At 38.0% G+C, this 21,926-nt stretch overlaps 3 protein-coding genes across 6 annotated transcripts in view; 2 read left to right on the top strand and 1 right to left on the bottom strand.

The window, feature by feature from the left end:
- The window catches only part of skap1 (src kinase associated phosphoprotein 1), a 31,188-nt gene extending 20,639 nt beyond the window's left edge, over window positions 1-10,549 (top strand). Inside the window, exons 12-13 of the mRNA XM_077200746.1 lie at window positions 9,842-9,935; window positions 10,415-10,549. Coding sequence (XP_077056861.1) covers window positions 9,842-9,934 — 93 coding nt within the window. The 3' untranslated portion in view covers window position 9,935; window positions 10,415-10,549. The remainder of the gene's footprint in view (window positions 1-9,841; window positions 9,936-10,414) is intronic.
- A 1,535-nt stretch (window positions 10,550-12,084) lies between these two features.
- On the bottom strand, window positions 12,085-15,532 carry psme3 (proteasome activator subunit 3). Of its 2 annotated transcripts, none has more exons than XM_077200745.1 (11): window positions 15,380-15,532; window positions 14,758-14,790; window positions 14,611-14,673; window positions 14,409-14,513; window positions 14,028-14,076; window positions 13,826-13,944; window positions 13,674-13,742; window positions 13,373-13,440; window positions 13,236-13,290; window positions 13,058-13,144; window positions 12,085-12,907 (listed from the first exon to the last, which is right to left on the bottom strand). In XM_077200745.1, exons 1-11 carry the CDS (start codon window positions 15,419-15,421, stop codon window positions 12,827-12,829), a joined length of 771 nt encoding a protein of 256 aa, XP_077056860.1. In that variant the 5' UTR covers window positions 15,422-15,532; the 3' UTR covers window positions 12,085-12,826. The 2 variants fall into 2 exon arrangements, with proteins under 2 accessions (XP_077056860.1, XP_077056859.1); XM_077200744.1 differs by having other exon boundaries at window positions 14,340-14,513; window positions 15,380-15,518.
- Window positions 15,533-15,967: 435 nt separating this feature from the next.
- The window catches only part of nbr1a (NBR1 autophagy cargo receptor a), an 11,117-nt gene continuing 5,158 nt past the window's right edge, over window positions 15,968-21,926 (top strand). Inside the window, exons 1-14 of one of the 3 annotated variants that reach the window (XM_077200743.1) lie at window positions 15,968-16,198; window positions 16,589-16,651; window positions 16,831-16,849; window positions 16,957-16,979; window positions 17,122-17,304; window positions 18,734-18,811; window positions 18,912-19,126; window positions 19,785-19,904; window positions 20,027-20,278; window positions 20,527-20,686; window positions 20,776-21,024; window positions 21,137-21,259; window positions 21,343-21,418; window positions 21,560-21,646. In XM_077200743.1, coding sequence (XP_077056858.1) covers window positions 16,097-16,198; window positions 16,589-16,651; window positions 16,831-16,849; window positions 16,957-16,979; window positions 17,122-17,304; window positions 18,734-18,811; window positions 18,912-19,126; window positions 19,785-19,904; window positions 20,027-20,278; window positions 20,527-20,686; window positions 20,776-21,024; window positions 21,137-21,259; window positions 21,343-21,418; window positions 21,560-21,646 — 1,750 coding nt within the window. In that variant the 5' untranslated portion in view covers window positions 15,968-16,096. Of the gene's footprint in view, window positions 16,199-16,588; window positions 16,652-16,830; window positions 16,850-16,956; window positions 16,980-17,121; window positions 17,305-18,733; window positions 18,812-18,911; window positions 19,127-19,784; window positions 19,905-20,026; window positions 20,279-20,526; window positions 20,687-20,775; window positions 21,025-21,136; window positions 21,260-21,342; window positions 21,426-21,535; window positions 21,647-21,926 lie in introns of all 3 variants that reach the window. The other 2 variants (XM_077200741.1, XM_077200742.1) reach the window with 2 other exon arrangements.

Here is a 21,926-nt window from a genome sequence, read left to right as displayed (position 1 = left end):
ACGCACACGCACACACACACACACACACACACACAAGGTCAGACTTTTAGACTTTTAGTTCAGCGCTGTTGGTTGCGTCCTTGGCTGATTTGTTGGTTGAAGCGCTCTGCATGTTTTTTGATTTTCTTTTCCTTTTCTCGGTCTATCCATCTCCTAACTAATGATGAATAATACGCAGCTGGCCATAAGATGAGTCATATCGGTCAATACACACTGACTTTCTCTTAGCAGCTATTCATTTACTCTATTCTAAATGACAAAGCTGGGATGGTCTTCACTTAGTCAGTAAATTCTTATTGTAGCATTTTACAAACAAGACCTTATACAAAATATAATCCATCAGGATTTGTGGCTTTATATTTCTACAGATTTTTATTTCTGTTGATATTTCTGTATAAATCACACAATTTAGAAAAAGATGTATAGCATATCAGCTTTCTAACAAAGCAGTAGCATTTCTAAAGATTATCCGTACAGATATCCAAGAGATTCGCAGGCAACAAATTGAGCCTGTTTTGTAGCATGTCATATTGACATAATAGAAAACTGTACATCTGGGGTCTATAGACCAATGCAATACTGTGACCACACAGGCACATTCTCAATAATAGGCTGTTGATTCATCGATGTAGTTGAGTCTTGTAATCGGCCAAGCAAACCACTTTATTTGATACATTCGCTTTAATCTATATATTTTTGTGTTTTACAAATGGGGTGTTAGCAGGAACGCATAGTGTAGCTGTTTCTTAAAGATACACCACTGAAAGAATCAATATGTTTTAATTTTGCCTTTAAATGAGCTCTATGTCTTAAAGGGAAAGTTCACCTAAAATGAAACCATGTCATTGTTGTTCCAAAACAAACAAAAAAGATATTTCAAAGATGTGTTCAGTGTTTTTCGGGCCATACAATGAAAGTTAATTGGATCCCATGTTGTTTTGAACTGTATTGACTTTTATTACATTGACAAAAACAGTTGAAACATTCTTGAAAATACTTTCTTTTGTTTTCCATAGAAAAAAAGAAAGTCATATAGGTTTAGAATGACATGATGACAGAATTTAAATTTTTAGGTGAACTATTCCTTTAAGTTAAAGAAAGAATTCTACCATCATGTTCGACACTTGATATTTAATTAACATTAATGATAATTAAAGATATGGCAGCTAATGAACCGTATAATCAGGACAGCTAAAACAGGTTTGATTCTGTTATTCAGAAAACAGTGAGAATATATAACATCGGATACGGTTGGCTATCAAAACATGTTGAGGATGTGCACGAGTCATTTATTTTTTTATCTCATGTCGTATTTCTAATTTGTATAAACAATGAGTCTAACCATCTCAGATAGCTGGAGCATGTCTCTGATTTTGTCATCAAGCTGTTATTATATTCAGACAAGTAGATTTATCAGCTCTTACTTTTAATCCCTCTGTGACTGACATGTAATTGAAATAGCTTTTATTGATGGCAATATTTACGAAACGACTGCACTTGTATCGCTCAAATCTCTTAGACCTCCTCAGAATCGTTTCAGACAATGTGGGGCTCCTGCTCTTGTTTTACTGGTGTTCCCTGGAACGTTGACCTTACTGAATGAAATATAGGCTGTTGGCTAGAACTCAAGCCTAACTCTAGCGGTCCCACTCATAAACCAGGGCTCATAAAATTTGAGTGCATAAATTCTGCTGCACAGAGGCGTGGAGGGGAGGCCAAGTATATTTGTGTCAACACCAAGCATAATTACAAGGTGATAAAGACGTGGAAAGTGCTAAATCAATTCCTCTAACCAACAGGTTTTTGAGGCAGTGCTATGATTGACCGTTGTGAAGTCACAAATCAGAGAGGTCGACAGCGCTGTCACAGCACTCGTGTAAGCAGAGCGTACAGATTAAAAAAAGCTCTCTCATCAGTCTTTATTGATCCACCACTTACAGTGAATAAACAGCTATTCGGCTCATCTACACAAATCACTACACGTATCTATAATATGTGGAAGCATTTTGGATAGCACCTGCACAAAATAGTTAATGGCTTATTAGTGGAGTATTTTGTTTATGCTCAGGTAGAAGCATGGAAATTAAATTTAAAGACCCCCTGTGGTGAAAATCGATTTTTTTTATGTTGTTTAAATGTCTATGTGGTGTTTTTAATATGAAAAAACATGTGAAAATTCAGTCAGTCAACACCATTGCTGAGTATTTTCTCCTTAAAACTGCAGATTACCAACAGTCTCAAAAACATGGTTTGAAACTGCCCCTGTTTCCTACAATCACAAACATGTAACCAATCCCTTGAATGTGCGGGGTGGGGATTTTCTCCACTGACTTTCTAAGTTGTTCAAAGCGTTTCTAAGAATGCTGACTTTTAGAAGGCAGCTGTCTGAGTCTGAGATGGCAAATGGAAACATGGTTTGTGTAACATAAGCAGCACATTATTAGCTGTTTGATAACGTAGTCAAGCTAAAGGCTAATCATATCAATTAACGGTATGTTTCCGGCTTGATTGATTGATGATTGAGTGATGATTCACTCTTCTTCTTCTGAATCAGTTTCTGGTTCAAAACATATATGGCTGAATTAAACCCATATGCCAACTTGCCATTGTGTAGCATTTACTACAGTTGACCGAATGGATCAGGTAGTCAGAGCCGGTGCGATTGAGGCGGGGACCAATTTGCATATCCATTCGTCCGGGTGTACATGAAGATATTATTTTCAAGATATTATTTTCTTCTTTAGTGTTTCACAAAAGAAATCTAGCCATACAGGTTTGAAACTATCTCCTTTTTGGTGAAGTACACCTTTAAGTTCTGGACTGCATTGCCTAGTTATTCATCTAAACCCAATGTTCAGTTTTAATCTTCTGGTGATTAATCCAGAGTTAATTTTGCATGCAACACAGATAGTTGCACTAACCGCTCCCCGTTTCCTTCAGATCAGCCTCCCCCTGCTCCACTGTCTCCATTCTCATGCCGCATGGCTCCTCAGTCAGAACACTTGAACATGAAATAGTGGCGTACGCCAACATCCATCTGCCAACTTTGTACAGCCTACTCAATCCTCAAGGCTGAAGGATCACGGCAGCAGGACAGCAGGATATTTGGTGGTGTTTTTCTTCCTGCTCTAATCATATTACATGTTCGCTACCATGTAACACATATACTTTAATTTGTCTTATTGTTGTAACTCTCGCTCTTTGCACACTTGTTGGTTTGCTGTGTTCAGTTTTTTCCTACATAATTGAAGGGGCCCATGGAGACTTTTTCTAAACCTTTCTTTTTTCTTCTTCCACCATGCCATCCTTTTGCATTCCTAACTCTTAATTTATGCCCCTAGATTCAAAGTACATGACTCCCAAAGGTCAGACTCAACACATGCCAGTATTCCCAGTGGAATCCCCTTAAAATCCTGGAATGAGATTTATAGCACTAAAAATGGAGGCAGACTTCTCCAGGACTCCTTTTAACATGCAAGCCCACTGGTATCCCTTTCTTTCATTTAACACTGGCCTTTCTTCAGAATGTGCTTTACACACTCACCATTAGGGGCTGTAAACCAGGAATCTTGGATGCCCCTCTAGACAAGGGCAACCCACTGTTAACAACCAGATGCTCCATCAGTATGGCTGTAGACACTACTGCCACCTTCTGGCTGACATTTGTAAGTTTTTTCAAGCTAGGTGGGCCATGTAGGTTTTTTTTTTTTTAAACAAAGATGGTTTGTGTAGAACACCTGGCTGGATATATAGTTTCCAGCACATTTTCTATATATATATATATATATATATATATATTTTATATTTTATTTTTATTTTTTATATGTATTTATTATTTTATATTGATAAATATATATTTGATATTTATATTTATTTTATATTGATAAATATATATTTGATATTTAATCTGATAGGCATGTATGTTTTATGTGTCTTTCTCTCATGTTCCACTGTGCAGGTTTTTACAGGTAGACATAAATGTGAATTTGCATATGAATGTAGTTCTCACAGACAAAACAGGGTGATTGTGACTGTTATCCCTTGTGGGACATATCCTAATAAACTTCAGACAGATGACGGCTCCAGTTGGCCTTCCGCCCAGGGGGTCAGTCTCCTACAAAATGCCTAAAGAAAAGAAAAAGGTGCCATAAAAGAAAAGGAAAATCCAGTGGAAATAGACACTCCTTTCTAACTCATTCTCACAGACTCATCAAAAGGCCTGCCTTCTTTGTGGCAATATAGGCGCAGAGGTGCTGTATAGACATATTGAGCTTTCTATTTACCAGCAGAGGCATCGGGGGGTGAGTCTGGGGTTCTGGGGTCATGCAGAAGGCAACGGTCATCTCCCGGTCAACTACAGTAGGTCATTATTCAGCCTAAGCCAATAGTCCAGAACTGCACGGCAGCCGCCCCCCCTCACACTCTGCATAATTATTATAAATGGGAGGCCACATAAACAGCCATCATTACAGGCTCTCAGCAGCATACACAATCCACTTTAAATGCCTATTAAGTTTAAGTGCCATCAGTAATCCCCAAGTGTACTTTTACAACGGCAGATTATTGGGTCTTCCACATTTTTACTTGGATGTCGCACCTTCGAATGCCCAGGATTTGGGATTAAATAAGGCCTATGACGTTTCCTCTTCCAGTTTATTTGACTACGCCCAACAAATATTAATACTACATGCATGTTCTTAATGGTTAGCTAAGATGAAAATGACGTGCAAATGAAATGCGCTGATTGAGATCAATTGAACGATGGCGGTCTTTGCTTCGAGCAGCAGATCAATACCTGTTCGCCACCTGCCGTGTCTGGTGCTTAGTACTAGCAAACAACGTGACGTATTGGTGTTTGTCTTTTAAGATGGCTGGATGAGTGAGTCCCTGTGCAGCACTGAGCGTGTGGAGCCGATGTTTTACGATGCGAGTTAAAGGAAAGAGAAGCAGGAGAGGAAAAGTGGAGGAGGGGGGTTGTAGCACCCGAGCGCCGGGTTCAGCGGCGGGGCAATGAGAGACTTCCTGCGCTCCATCACTCCCAAGGCCTACCTCAGTCAGCTGGTGGCCAGGGGCAGAGGCCTCATGTCTCATTCTTATTACCATGTCTCCTGCCTCCACAGTGTGTGTGCGCTTTTCTACTCGTAACAAAAAATGAATGCGTGTGGGCACCGAGGGAGAGTTTGCAAATAAGGGAAATGATTAAAACACGATTGAGGAAGGAGGCGTGCATGCAAATCGTGTCATCTTGGAGGGGAAATTTATAGAATGGAGAGGAAAAAAAGGGAGCTCGGTATTCTGCCGTTAATATAGACAGGAGGCACTTTTGAGCCTGTCATGATATTGTTCAGGTTTAGCCACTCCTTTTTAAGGCATCATTAGCTGTCAATCTGTCCCCTGGCCGCTGGAGAGCAATGGGCCCATCTGAATACCATTGCCAGCCGCCCCCCTGAGTGAAAAATAAATGATATCAGTGGCACACTGCAGGTGTTGTCATGGCAACACACACTCTTGATAGCTCCCTGTGCCAACTCCGCCTTCCTCCAGAGAAGGTCATGCGGAGGTCAGCGCCATCGCAACGACGCACTTCACTTTCACAACAGCTGCCCACCAGACCTAGACCAAACCGAGACGCACCTGACCCTGTCCTGTTACAGAGCAGCTTCCCGAAAAGCCACCCATTATCCCAGTCCCATGCAGTTCTTTCGGGTAAATCTCTATAACAACCTCTATACGGCCAGGCGCAGATTGGATGTCTCCCAAATGCCTCTAGCTGACAGATGCATTGCCGAAAAGCAGATTGCTAATACTGGGAGGCAGGAAAAATGAGGCAGGAATGAAAAGGACACGAGTCATCGAAATGGGACGGACTGCACTGGAATGTATTGACTCTCTTTCTTGTACTGCGTGTGTACTCTGTTTGAACCCACAGTTACACCATGTTCAATTCAATTCAATTCAAATTTATTTGTATAGCGCTTTTCACAATACACATTGTCTCAAAGCAGCTTTACAGAAAGTGCATTTCGGAAATGTACATAGAAAAATACAGTTAGTTAATCATGTATTAATTTATGGCATAACATATCGCCGGCTTTGAGTCGTCTCTTCACAGGCGTCGAGTCGTCTCTTCGTCGAGTCGTCGTTGGGGCATCTGAAGTCTCCGTGAGAGGCTGGATACAAACTGGAACTGACGAACTCTATTTACCTTGGGACTAGCGTCCCGAGATAACAGCAGAAAGGCAGATGGGAAATAATTAGCATAGCTGATGTTCATAATGTTAATGCATTCGAACTGATTCAGCAGTAGTATTAAAGGTTAAGCATAGGGCCTAACACCGATCCTTGCGGCACTCCATAGTCTACTGACGTTATCTTTGATTTTTCCCCATTTAAACAGACAAAATGGTAACGGTCTCATAAGTACGATCTAAACCAGCTTAATGCCTGTCCCTGAACACCAGTGTAGTTTTGTAGTCGATCCAAGAGTATTTTATGATCGATAGTGTCGAACGCAGCGCTAAGATCGAGTAGAACTAGTATTGAGATACAGCCTTGGTCAGAACCTAAAAGTAAATCATTTGTAATTTTAACTAGCGCAGTTTCTGTGCTATGATGCGGTCTGAATCCCGACTGGAATTTTTCATAGATATCATTTTTTTGCAAGAAAGAGCACAATTGAGCAGACACAACTTTTTCTAGTATTTTAGACATAAATGGAAGATTTGAGATGGGTCTGTAATTTGCTAAGTTATTTGGATCTAATTGCGGTTTCTTAATGAGAGGTTGTATTACTGCCAGCTTGAATATTTTTGGAACATGACCTAAAGATAAAGACGAGTTAATAATATTAAGAAGAGGCTCTTCCACTACAGGTAACACTTATTTCTGTAGTTTAGTGGGTATTGGATCTAATAAACATGTTGTTGGTTTAGATGCAATGATAAGTTTATTTAGCTCTTCCTGTCCTATAGTTGTAAAGCGGTGTAGTTGTTCTAGGGGGGCCATAATTGAGGCTGAATCATAAGACATCATAGAGGATTGTATATTTACAATTGTGTTTCGGATGCTTTCTATTTTCTCATTGAAGTAATTCATAAAATCATTACTACTATATTGTAACGGAATATTTTGCTCTGGTGATGTTTGTTTATTTGTTAGTCTAGCCATGTTGGGGAGGAAGGCGATGCAGAGGGGGCGTGTTGGACGGGAGGAGGTGCAGCGTGTTCCAAATGGCTTCATCAGCCATGGGCACCTGTGATTTCGAGGAGTATTTTACAACAGTTTTTTTCTGGTCCTCGATTTTGATTGCCATTCTAAGATTGCTGATATACAGTTGAACTGGACTGGGACTTTTCACTGTTTTAATGCTTGTCTGTGTGTGGTCCAGAGACATTGTCAGTCTGTGCATTACTGGTGGGGATTTTCCATTGACTCTTTCTGTAGGTTACATCATTGCACCAGTAGGTGGCGACATGCAATTTAATAACTAAAATAGTAATTTCTCGCTAGAAATTACATCAAAAGTGGAAAAGTTGGTCAAAAACATACATTTGCACACAAACTAACCTTCAAACTCAACTTTCAGATGCCATCTTTTTTTTAGCTTAACTGTAACGGAATGGAACGCACAGTATTGTGGTATATCAAAAGCAGAAAAAGATTCATATATGCTGTCTTCAAAAATTGATCAGATACAATTTTTTAATGAATGGTCCATATAAATGAGTCACTGAATCATTAACTCAATCGATTTGTTCTGAAACACTGATTCATTCTGTAGTGAAACAAGTGAGTTTCTTTGCGAGGGATTCATTGAATCATTTCCTCAACTAATCTGTTCAAAATAAATCAGATTTAGGGAAAATTAAACAAGTAACTGAATGCATCCAAAATCACCTTCTTAATCCATTTTCACTATTTCCTAGTAAATTATTACAACATTCATAATCTAAATAACAATAAGGACACAGTTTTGAAAGATGGAGCATCATCAGCTCTCCATCACTGTGTGATTGAGCGAATATTATTCATTAATTCATTCAAACAACGATTCATTCAGGAACACTGCTGTTGCTCAGCATGAATGACCTGAGGGTTTTGCGCTTGTGCGTTGAAAAATGTTAAACGCAGGACAGTGGAATGAAAAAAATGAAGAAAAAAAACCTCAAGGTCCAGCGACTTCTTTTTAAAAAGTTGAACGGTTTACTTGTCAAGGTTTTTAGAACACCGTGACATGCACACGATGCAGCAAAAATGGTAAGACATGAACAGAACAGTCAAACATGTCTAATCTAGTGCGTGCTTGCATAGAAAAACAATGCAAAAGCTGCACATTAAAATGCAAAACTGGCTCTGTGTGATTGTAAATGGCCCCTCCTGGCAGTATTAGGTCCAAAATGTAAGTTACTAAGTATTAACTTCTTGTTTACTGAACTATTGTATAAGAGCATCAATCTACACCTCCAACAATCCCCATCTGCATAGCTGTATGCTTCTCAAACAAAGAGCTCAAGTTCTCAGATGTACTGTTACCGAGGCGTTGATGCCACAACGGCATTCAGCTCACCGTCCAGATGGATTTGATTCCGTACAGCATCATTAAAGCGGCTCATCTGCATGGGCTGAGGACTACATTAGGCTCTGAGCACTGTGGGTGTGCTTAAAGAGAGGAAGGTAATTAGTTCCTACTCTCCTCAGCAGGCAGTGGATGGATGACATGCTCATCATGTCTAAATGTACAGTGTGTGCTTCTAGAATACTAAAGCTCTTAAAACACTTCAGTCTTTCACTATCAGTCTATCTCTGTGTTCTTTAATCTCCTCATTTATAACCCCCTGTCCACCTGAGCCTGTCTTCATTCATTAAAGGCCAGATCCGGGGCTCTCTCCACTCTTACTCTGAAGAGCTTTGGCCGGGAATAGCTCTTATAGGTATTTGATTTTGGAGAAGAGAGAATTTAGAGAATGTTACGCTGGGAAAACAAGAAGCTTCACTACGAGAATAAGGGATTTCTCCTGCTTCGCTCAAGAAATAAAATGGCATACCTTATGCTGTTCCAGCACTCAAATATAAGCATTTGTGCATCCAAGCACCAATGTTAAATCCTTGTTTCTCCGATCACTAGTCCCCTAACTTAACAACAGAATCATCATATTTCTTTAATTACCATAGAAATGTCTAAATTGGTGTTTTAAGATTTAAATTAACATTTATATTTGCATTTGAATGGCTGTATGCAGGTGCATGTAATTGTGTTGTATTAAAAACATTTTGATACTATCTATTTACATGCAGTTCAAAGGCCCCACTGAGACATGCAACTGAGTAAACACCTCTTCGTTCAGCGGATTTTTCTGTGACAAGACTGAATACGGATATACAGTGAACATATTTGGACACAATATATGAATGTTTTATTCATAAAAACGTATCAAACCAAGACACTCGAGAATTCAAGTAAATATGTAAAAAGCCAATACAACATTTCTTTAATTGTAAACTGATTTTTAATTGCCTAAGCCATGACTAAATAAAGGCTTTTTATGTAATTACTTAAATTCTCGAGTGCCTTGGTTTGATACGTTTTTATGAGTTAAACTATCCCTAAGAAAACCACCGGGATCTGATTTTACACCAGCACTCTTTTGCACCCCTTGCTTTCTGAATGTTTTATGTATTTGAATTCTAAAACAATGACTACACTTTCTAATGTGATGAATTACACCTGAGGTTACTCTGCTAGGACACTTATTTGAACTTGTGACACTTATTTTACTTTGGTGTCCTATTTCTGATCATTGGTCAAATCCTTATTATCTGTATTTCTGTCTTTCTAAACTAGGAATACAACATCCATGGATGGTGGGTCGGGGAGATAGACGGTGCTATCGGGATAGTCCCCAAGGAGTTTTTGCATCCTGCTTATATTCTATGAGGTACTTGCATTCAAAGAATCATTCTACATGATCACTTACCATGGACTTAAACAAGATCAGCTCCCTAGCTCTCTTAAACTGAGAGTGAGAAATAAATGTAAAGTGTATTAACATATTGTTAAAGTTATAAATGCCATTGTCTTATCTGTGACCTTTACCACTGTTTTAAAGTTTAAAAAGTTTTCATAATTGCTTCAGCATTAAATCCTATTCTTCCATGCTGACACCTGCTGGAAATTATTGCAACTACAAAGAAATATTTCAGTATTACACAGAGACTTCGACTGAAATCGCATACTCTCTTGATTAAGTAATGACTCCACCACTGCTAAAAAGTACTGTGAATTTGGACATACTACTTTTGTCTCATACTGTTTTTCGCATACTATATAGTAGGGAAGTGTTCGACATCAGATTGCAGCTGGAGTGTATTGTTCAAACTGGTTTTAAATATATATTTTTAATGTTTTCTCTTCTAGGTTTGCTTTTTGTGAAGATCACAGAATTTCCAGGGTTATAATAACACTTTCACATGGCATTGTTTCAAAATTGTAAACAAATATATTATAACGGAAGTTAAAGGGATAGTTCACCCTGAAATAAAAATTAAGTCATAAATTACTCATCCTAGTGTTGTTCAAATGCCGAATGCCCTAAAAAAAGAGTAAAGAATGTCCCGCTCGTGCTCGTCCATATGGGTGATTCTATAATTATTTGGTATATTTGGTGTCGAAGTAATTCTTTTTTTCTCTGCTTTTTTCAAATGGTTATTATTTTAATTATTTTTTAATAATTTGTTACTCATTGTTATGGGTCACAAAAAGTTACAGGTATAACAATATATTTTCTGTAAAAAGTGTCATATCACAGCTGATATCATGATTTCTTGTTGTCAGTGTATTTTTCCATTATGTATTATTGTATAATAAAAAATATATATTTTACTTTTCTTTTTGTAATATTTTGTTTATTTTATTTATAAGTCATAAATTGTCATTTTCCTAATTCTACAACATTGTGTTTATAAATCTTGTGTCAATTCTGTTACAGTTGCCTTTAAATTGGTGGAATTATCTCTCACAACTATGCAGGAAATGATGCCACTTTCCCTCACTGAAAAGGTCTAAAGCACTGACAGGCATGTGTGCTTTCTCTGAGAAAATATTTGAATCAGAAGTTCTTACACCAAGAGTTATTTTGTAAACCTTCAAAATTGTTACCACAATATCAAAAGGAAAACAGAATTTATCACTGATCACACACTGGGTTGTTTAAAAGTATTTTATTCATGATTTCATTTGTGCCATGTGCTCTTAGCATTTATGCTAGATAGTGGAGTTTTTGGCTAATTTTGATATTTTTTTTTTAAATGCTAAATTTATCTCCAATTATAGAATCACTCATCTAATGGCAGTGAATAGCGACCAGCATCAATTTTTATGTATTTTTTAATGGAAATTCTGAAAAATTAGCAATTTATTACTTAATTTTCATTTTAGGGTGAACTATCCCTTTAAGTAAAATTGGATTTTAGTTAATTTCTAGAAATGGCAAAAAAAAAAAAAAATCCAAATAATTTCTTGCATTTTTTTGTGCAAGTCTTTTTATATATTACATTATCAGTGTACACTAAGTCGAGGCATATCTAAATCTAATTTTCTGATTTGTTCAAGCATGACATATTTACAGAAATTGTGCGCACATGAAACACATTTGTAGTTTGAAACTTATTTTCCAGTTTCTCATTTATCATTTAAAGACTAGATGTAAAGTCTATTTCAACAGCACAAATTACTGAATACAATTCTTTTCATGCTAAATTTAGGCTGTGACAGTATCTTAAAAAATATATATACTTGTTGTTAGAGTTATTCTATATGCGAGATGTTTTCTTTTCAAATACATTTGTATTTGAAATTGAGTTTGTGTACTACTAACCAATTCAGCTGATATTACTTCATGGAAATAACTTGTCATACCACAGTTTGCTTTAATAAAAAGATAAATAAAGAGCCTTTGTACTTGCCTGTTTTTGTGGTGTAAAATCTATTTTACTATACATACATGGACTGCAGTTCTAGAACAATTCAAGTTCTTTAATATGAAACAAAAAGTAAAAAGGACAAAAGCACAACACAAGAACACTTAATGACGTCCATGTCTTAAATGTATTGTAAAACAATAGTTTATTCAGCAAAATGTAATTTATCACTCTTAAAATTGGACAAAAAGAACCTTAAAAAGCTTCCAGAATTTGATTATGTCATTTCAGATGAAAATGTAATATTCCATCATGTTATAACAATTCAGTTCACACTCCAAATAAAACCTTGCAGATGAACCTCCTTGCTTCCACTTTAGCCTACATGAACATTTCAGATGAACAACGTAAACTGCTTAAATGAAATACAGCATCAATAAGAGCTTCTCGACCAGAGAAACTGACCATTAAGGGTAGATCCATATTCACGTAACCCCATAAGGAAGTTCAGAAACACTTGAAATTAACTTAAAAACAGAGCTATATGGAATTTGGCTTTGCAAAAAAAAAAATAAAAAAAAAAAAAAAATTAGAAACCCATTGTTGAAACGTTTCTTTAATTAAAGAAAACCAAATCTGAGACAGTTTCCTCAGGGCGCATGTTCAGGCTCTGCCTTTATACATTTACACTGTCCGCTAAGAAACAAACGATAAATCAATAGGGCTCATTTTAAAGGGTTTAAAATAGTGACCATATTTTACAATTCTATCTTAAGTGGCATGTTCTATCAGGCCTGATTGAGCGGTCCCACTCTTGGCCTGGTTATAATGGGTGACAGGACTGCTCTGAAGGCTAAAGCTAGCTCGAAATGGTGGAACAACAGGCCAAGAACGAAAGGGGAGGGTGATCTTAGTACAGAGCATCAGTATTGCTGCTCCTCGGCCTCTTGATCTTCTCAATGTTCTTCAGGATCATGTCATGTAATGTTACCTGCAAGACAATTTTGCTTTATTAAATCAGTTATCACAACAACACCCAGGACAGCACAAACAAGAAGTAATCTAAACTTTTTCTGCACATCAAAACAAAGATAATCTTCAAAATCATTTGCATAACTATATTTGTTACAGCAATACTTACGTATTGATTTCTCAGCTCTGACACTATGATCTTGAGGCTGATGTATTCTTTCTCATCAATCTCAGTCACTGTGCGACGATAATCCTCCTAAAAAAGTAAAAATATACATTATGCATATGAAATCACTACTGTATCTCTGATCTAAATGCCATGTATGTGTACTGGGGATATGACTTACAACATGAGGGTATTTTGCTATTTTGGAAACCAGCTTTGCCCTTGTGATGTAGTACCTACAAAAGATACTATTTAAATAATATGAAGAAAAATAATAAAGCCTGAACGTAATTCTTCGTCTAACATAGCGTGACGTACCTTGATATCTGATCTAAGAAAGAAGCTGCTTCCCCTTCCACTGTTCTGAGTTCAGCAACCGTCTCCTCCTGTGGATAGTGAAGATAAACAGAATCACAACCAGGTAACAGGCTGACAATTTCTGCATTTGACATTCCATGACAGGACCAAAACTTCCTTGATGTTTCTTTTTAAACACCAAAATTTACCATAAACTGTGACAAATTACTGCTTCTCCTAGTCTATAACAAATGTTGCTAATTGCTGTTGAAAGACCTTTAACCAGCAAAAAACTAAAGAACTGAAGGATGTGGTACCATACCTGAATTGAGACGCCAAAATTGTTGCCGTCTTCTATTCTCGGGATTAACAACTGAACCCACATCTTGACCTGGAAAACGACGGATATGAAATTTACCCAGATCATTTTAAAAGAGAGAGAGTATGTCTGAGACTATGGTTACAAGGACCTACCGTGTTGCACTTTTCTATGAGAGTTCTGATTTCAGGCTTGACTTTTTCGATCAGTTCCACCAACTTGCCATTGCTTTTCATCATTCCACCAGGCATGACAAAGACCTTGGTCCCGCCAACTACAAACAGAAAACATAGGATAATGTAGGGAGGAGTGTCTGTATCAATGCGTTTCAAACTTACTTTAGTCAGGAAAACTCACCTTTGTCATCTCCTGCACCATCTTCGAGTTTCCTCTTTTTAGCATTTTGCTATTGAGGAAATATTTCAGAGTTACTGGCTGATCTTTTTGTTTCATGTATGGAATCTTATCTCCACCACAGAATACAAAATAAAAAAGGTAATTGCGACTTTCTCATAATACTACCCCCTGACTAAGCTCAGAATTGTGAGACAAACTTCAAATTGTGAGGGGGAAAAAGTGGGAATTGAGAGATTACATTTTTTTTACTCGATGGCGGAAAGAATCTTCCATAATATTTTGCACAAAGCAACAGAAGCCTTTTTTTTTTACCCTATTCAGAGACTTTATATCATTCAACTTTTTGACCGATGAATGAAGACACTTAAAAAGACTTTTTACCCCCTCAAGCCCATCGTGGATGTCTGCAAGTAGAATTGGGTCTGGCACTGTCAGATTGATCTCTGAATGAATTTCTTTCAGCTCACAGACATTAATTGAGGGATCCTAAAAAAAGTAAATAAAAAGACAATCAAAATGCTATTTAGAACATCTGAAGAAGTAAATGTCAGGAATGCATGATATTCTATGATTAAATGCTTACTTTCAAAAACTGGTCCAGTTCTAACAATTTCTTCGGGAAAAAGTTTGCAACCAAGTCTTCAGCCTAAATTTGAATGATTAAACCGTAAGCAGCCCAATTGTCAAATTAATGTTCATAGATAAACTCTCGGTATTTGCAGTAACTTACCTCTGCTGTAATTCGTCCCCTGAAAGCATCAACCTGTTAAATAGGCAACATAAGAATATACAACTATTAAATCACAATCTGAGTTTTGGTGTCACAATTTAAAATGTCTTGTGTTTAAAAGTCATTCGCTTTTGGAAAAAATAAATAAAACAACGGGTGGCCCTTCTATTGTAGGACGCTAAATGTTCTCAACATGTACCATATAATCGAGCCGATTCCCACTAAAACTATCCCATTACTTGTTAACGAACGTTCTTCACTGTAATCCCTTCCAAACATAATCAAAGATTTAATGTCAAAATCGGGATTGAAGCAGTTATGCATTTCTCCCGCAGCAACATGCTGCTGTGCTAAAAACACGCTATATTCACATACATTCATACCAAGCATGTGGGAGCTCTGGCTTTCGCCTGAAGATTTTATATGCATAATTCACAAATACTTTATCACAATATGAATTTCTCTTATAGAACACAAGTGATTTTACAAGCATTTGTGCGTGTAAAAGTTAGCTAACGCGCTCACGAGGTGACTCACGCACAAGCCGGCTAGCCGCAAGCTAACTACAAACAGTTCATCTGAGTGCTCGTAATTTAAATAATGTAAGCTGTGAGAAATTTACCTTTTTCTTGATCTCATTATCCACCTTAAGAAGCGAAGACATCGTATTAATTCAATAAATGGGAAAAGTAAGGGATTGTCCTAAAAGCACTAACTAACCGTGTGGCTCACAAACTGCTGTCAGCCACAAGGCACTTGCGCGCTTCTAGATGACGTATATGCTTCGATTAGATGTAAGTACATAGAAATCACATCAGCACTGTCGTGAACATCTTCATTCATTTTTAATTTGAGACAATCTACAATACGCATAATCATCTGGCATTAATGAAAAAAACAAGTTAATACAATATAGTGATCGCGTCGACGTATCGCTGTAATAATCAGCAGAGCAACTATTGCTATAACGGTCCCTATGTATGCACATCTATGTTCGCGGCAACTTCGAAATACGTATGTGAATGCGTGCGTCATATTTTTCTCTGTATAAATATTATTGATTGGAATCACAATTTTAAACACTCACAGAACCAATAAAATACTTTCACGAGCTAATTAAATAAGAGTGGTGACTATAATAATAAAAAAAATATTTAGTTAGGAACAGGACGTAAGGAAATCTGAGACACTTCCTGTGACGTGTGTTGGGGGCGTGTACGAATCCAGCGATGTAAACAAGAACGCAAAAGACAAGACTCACAGTGTTGACACCACAACGGGTATTTTTAGAGCATCATATCACCGCATCATACGTATCAGTTGATTCTGGCTCACAGTCATGAACCTCCCCGTCACTGTCAAAGTGAACTTTAGGGGCAACGTGAAGAAATTTCCAGTCTTGGACACGAACAAAGCACAGTGGGAGACTGTGGAGGCCTGGGTAAGGAGTCATTAAGCCTTGCTGGGTGGCGTTTATGTGGGGACGTTTACATTTCTTGGTCCTGGAAGGCCGTAGCTGAGGCCTACATAAACAAACCTTAACCGCGTTTAACCTTCAGCCAAAATATTTAATCCTATCAAAGCACATATATCATAACATATATCTCAGTTCTGTCTTTTATACAGCCCCCAGTGATCTAAATTGCAACAATATCTGTCATTTGCTCTTGACCTTTCTGTTCGGCCATAGATCAGATGACGGCGTGTAAATTAAGCGTAACGTTGGAGGATATTGTTTTTCCACTCTAATCTGCCTGTAACTCTTCGATGTCTTACAAATCTCTGCAGTTCTTGATGGTGTTTGTTTACATTGCCTTTTTATAACCTCTAGATTAAAACTACATTCGGCTTGAGCCATTTTCAAGTGAAATATTTTGATGAGGACAACGAGGAGGTAAATAATCACAGTGTAATAACGAGTTATTAATTAATTTTTGATGTAATAGTTTTACAGATTTAATTGATGCTTATCCTTTTAACATATGAGTATGACAAAAAATCAGTAAACCATTTATTGTTATAAATCTTATTTTCAATGGTACTTCTATTGACATTGTCCTCTTATATTTACAGGTGTGCATCAACAGTCAAGGTTTGTAATAAATTCAATCAATGGTTTTCACAAAATATGTTATCTGTAGTGTTGAAATATTGATGTCATAATAAATATGATTGTTTTGTCATTTGACAACACCACAGATGAATATACAGAAGCTCTAAAGGTAAGAACATCAATATGTTTTAATTTTTGTGATTCAAAAGTCAGTGTACTCCACTGAGCCCCACTGTCATTATCATAATTATATATTAAAACAAAATCCAAGGCTTTAAACAAGATGTGTATTTTTTTAAAATTTAATTTAGAGTTCATTTAAGCAAGCCAATCAGCTGCACATGAATGTCTATAAGATGAAGGGTCAGGCAGAGGGTGGTGCGGTGAAGGCAGAGATGAAGGAACTAAAGATAGACCCTAGACCAGCTCCACCGTATCGAGCAAGGGTCAAGATGGCAGACAAGGAGACCCAGGTGACCCCCGAGCGGGACACGGTAAGCAGTTTGTTAAACAATCCTTTTAGCAATCTTTTAAACATACTATATGCCAGGGTTCTCAAACTCAATTTCTGCCTGAGCCACGTGAGCATTATCTGATTCTATACCATCAAAAGGGCCTTTTGAAAATTTAAGCCTAGTTTCATTACTTCTTATCAGGGGCATTTCTAGAGCTTTTTTTCTTTTTTTGTTGCAAAAACAGCACCAAAGCTTTCAATTCTGGTGATTTTAGGAGTAGTCTTTATTTATTTATATGTAATAAACATTAAGTATGTGCTGCATGCAGATCATTTCATAAGTTTAATATTACAGTCTAATTTCTTGCCTTTTTTTTTTAAATATAAAAAAACTGGTTATGGTTTGGTTGATGATAATAATAAACTCACCACATATTTATACATTGGAACTTTGTTTCATCATGGTAGTTAAATATAGATATAATGTATTGCATAGTGGTGTGTGATATTGACAAACGATCATATACTTATGGGATCAGATACTTTCTGAGATTTTATCGATAATGAGAATTAGACAATATTTTGCTGTTGAATATTGATAGAAATTATTTAAGAAATGTAATGATACTTTAAATGGTAAATTAAAACCGCCAGTAGGTGGCAGCAAGTCCCTGTTAATGCGTGAGTAATTGAATCATTCATTCAAAAAATGTGTTCATTTAGTAACGAAACACCACTGTGTGTTGCTCAGAGTTGCAAAAAAGTCCTGTGGCTTTGTCTGGAACTTTTTTCGTTGGCGAAATAGAGCAAAAACAGCAAAAAAAATGTCTCTAAAATGTTAGTCACTTAATATTAATTTGTTTATAAAAATGTTGTATAAAATCAATGACTGTGAGTGTTTAGGGTGTAATTTGGGAAAGGACCTAAGACTACATCACATAGTGTATGCGTGCACTCTCTAGATGTTTTTGTAAAGGGAGGGACATTCCCCGTTGTCAGATTCACATCGTTAAACCAACAATCACGATATTATCGTAGGCAAGACCCTAAGCATACCTATTTCCATGGCGATGCATCAAGCTGTGACTTAGAGCTGTATGACTGATTATTGCTGCTTTTTTATTGTAAAAAAAGCGTGAAAGCAGATTGGAATTTAGCAGTTGATCACCCAACACACCGAACGTTGTAAACACACTGGTGTGATCATATGCCTCAAAGGGTTAATATTCACAAGGAAAGCACTAAATGAGAAGTGTTAACTGAGAAGTGATAACCGAGGTGTTTCATATGTACATTTCAGATATTAACTTCCAGTTTCACACCTTTGCTGTGTGCATCTCTATAGTGTGAGCTGTGTATTAGTTCATGCATATCTTGTAACAAAATGTAAATAATAATGAACTGGGCTTGTTGCAGAGCAAGACAATTTCAGACTGAGAAAACCCGTTTGTGTTGTATTCCTTAATCAGGCTGTGGCCAAAGAAAACAAAGGGATGAAAACTGAGGAGGAAGCAGTCCCAACATGGTTCAAATCCTACATGGACCGGGTACTGTATCTTAAAAAATGTCAAACTGATTATTTGAAAGGTCTTTTTGTTGAATCTGATCCAAAATGTTGCAAACATTTTCTCAATCTACTGTTTGCAGTTCAAAGATCAAGTGGTAAGAGAGGTGGTGGACAAGATGTGTAGTGAGTTTTCTGGCCAGTGTTGCACACACAGAGCCTTGGATCCTCCCGCAGAGGAGCCAAGCACATCCGGCACTCAGAAAGCTACGAGCTCCACCATGCTAAGGGCCTCTAGCTCAACTCCAAATTGCAGTAGTTGCAAAGGACCGGCCACTGGGGGAGGATATCAGTGCAGGTGAGACTGTCCAAAAACCTGTTTCAAGAATATGTATTATTACACACTCTTTAAGAAACTGAATCAAATGATGTATTTATTAATTTAGCAGATGCTTTAATCAAACGCGACTTACAAATGAGGAATACAACAAAAGATAAATCTTAAATTGGCAATATGAGAATACAACATCATTCAGAATGGTAGAACAGAGAAGAATTAAGAAATAGTGGAAGTATAGAAATTGTTTTTCTCAGCAGGATGCAGTTAAAGTCACATTGAAATCAAAACTGACAATTAATTTTTTTTATGGAATATTAGAGTATTTATTATAAATGATTTATCCGTGCACATCCCTCTTTTTTAATTATGTGTTTGCTGGCGTGAGGGCGGGACAACCTGTCAATCACACGAGATCACAGCAATAGCAAACCACAGTGATCCAATGATCCAGTCAATTCCCGATGTACAAAATCAAATCCTGCTATACATTTTTTCTAGTTTAAGAAGCCGTTACACTTGAAGACTATCAGAACTTCTGTTTAATGCCGACTAAGTGCTCATAGAAGAGATGAGTTTTCAGCTGTTCCTCGAATATTGACAGGGATCCGGCTCTTCCCACCAGCAAGATGTCAAATGTAATGCTCAATATAAAACATTTCTCTCCTTTTATGTGCAGTGTGTGTCCATCTTGCATCTTATGTGAGCCATGTAGTCATAAACACGATCCCAGCCACAACCTAAAGAGAACAAGGACTCCTTTGTCTGTCCCTGAACGTGGAGTTACTCCGGAACCCAGGCAAGCCAAAATAAACACTTGGTGCTCAGTTTTGTTGTATATTCTTTGCTTAACCTGAATGGTTGTTAAGCGATATAATTATACTTGTTCATTGAATTTGATTCATTTTGGCTCATTGCCAGGTTTCTGAGGCGGGGTGACAGGACGGTGCGAAAGGCGGAGAGGCAGCGGCTGAAAGCTGAGCGGAGGCAGCTGAAGGCCGAGGTGAAGGAGATCAAGAAGAAGCTGAGGCTGGAGAAGAGAGGGTTGCTGTGGAGTGGAGCCTCCAATGGGACCGCCACCTCGGGCCTTGCCCCCGCTCACGCTCCGTCTCTAGGCTCAGGACCAGCCCCAGCTGCAGCCCTGTGCCCAGACCCTCAAACTTCCAGTCCAGAGTAAGGGCCACACTGAGAGGGGTCAGGGCTGGGTGACCTCACTACCCAGCCCAGAACAATCATTATCAAGATTATCACATTGTCTGTTATAGTTGAGTTATCGCTGGCAAGTGGATGGAACTACCTCAAAATGCACCCGCTGCCTTTATGTATTACGTCCTTTTTATACTTTTTTTGATATGAGCTTCAAGAAAAAGACAGACGCTGAAACAAAGCTGTTCTGATGATCCTCTGTGCACTCAAACCAGGGGTCCCAAGGTCTCCTGCTCCACCTTGGTGCCCACAATGACTGCCTTGTTTCTGGATGAGAATCTACCAGATGGCACTTGTCTGGAGCCAGGCACCAAGTTCATCAAGTACTGGAAGATGAGGAACACTGGCAACATCAGCTGGACTTCGGATACCAAGGTACTTTTTAAAACCCAATATAAGTTTATATAGGTCGGGAAAAAAAAAATGTGTGAGCTACGTTTGGATGTGTGTTTGTGTCTTTTTAGTTAAAGTTTATGTGGGGCAACCTGACCCTGGGATCACGGGAGCAAAAAGAGGTGGCAGTGCCCTTTCTGCAGCCAGGTCAGGTCGGTGTGGTGAGCGTGGCGTTTGTGGCGCCCCTGCTGGAGGGCACCTATACGTCTCACTGGCGCCTGGCACACTGTGGAGTTCAATTTGGGCCCAGAGTGTGGTGTAGCATTGTAGTGGTGCCAAGCTCAGGGCAGAAACACAGCGCTCACTGCAGCAAATCATTGGTGAGTCAACTTTAAACCATTGTATCTTTTCTAAAATTGCCTTTGTAATGTTGGAACGGTATTCACTGTAGTTTCTGAGATTGTCATCAAATACTTTATCTTCCCCTTCTAGAGGACTGATCTCTGTCTGATGGGAAAAGATGGCATGTTCTGGTCAGGCACCAGAGATTGTGAAGTGTCTACCAGCACCAGGAGAGAATACTACATCCCCTCTGTGGACTTACTGACAGCACAGGTATGTACGTTGTCAGACACAAAACCTTATGTTTGTTCAGTGATGTGTGCCTAGCTAATGTCCAAAATCTTGTTGTTGTCCAGGATCTGTTGTCCTTTGAGTTGCTGGATATAAACATTGTGCAAGAATTGGAGAAAGCCCCAGCCAACACTCCCGTTGGTAAGGCCTCATTCTGGTCATAATTATGTAATATATCCTCAGGAAGAATCTGTTCTTCAATGTCATGTGCATAATTAGTCTGGCATCATTTGTGGAGTAATTGTGTAATCTCCTCATATATGACCTCCTGTGTGTATCCAGCACTTCATCATGGATCCTTGTTTGGAAAGCACGGAACGGGACTGAGCAAAGTTGAGGCTGGACGTTCAGGCAGGAGAAAAACTCAAGGTTGGAGCATCTGATGTGGAATTTGAATTGCTTATTTGTACTCACATTTAACAACCACTACAGATCATTTCTGTCTTAATATCAGGATAGGTCCTATATACTCAAATCAACATTTCACGTACTCTACCGTTCAAAATTTTGGGGTCTGTAAGATTTTTCAAATGTTTTTGAAAGAAGTCTCTTATGCTCAGCAAGACTATTTATTTAAAAAATACAGTAAAAACTGTAATATTGTGAAATAATATTACCTTTTAAAATAACTATTTGAATATATTATGAA

Source organism: Siphateles boraxobius, unplaced genomic scaffold (genome assembly GCF_051911475.1).
Source record: "Siphateles boraxobius isolate OS27281-9 unplaced genomic scaffold, OSU_SipBor_1 46, whole genome shotgun sequence".
Taxonomy (NCBI): domain Eukaryota; kingdom Metazoa; phylum Chordata; class Actinopteri; order Cypriniformes; family Leuciscidae; genus Siphateles; species Siphateles boraxobius.
The sequence above is the reverse complement of the archived record's forward strand: the minus strand, read 5'-3'. Positions and strand labels throughout refer to the sequence as shown.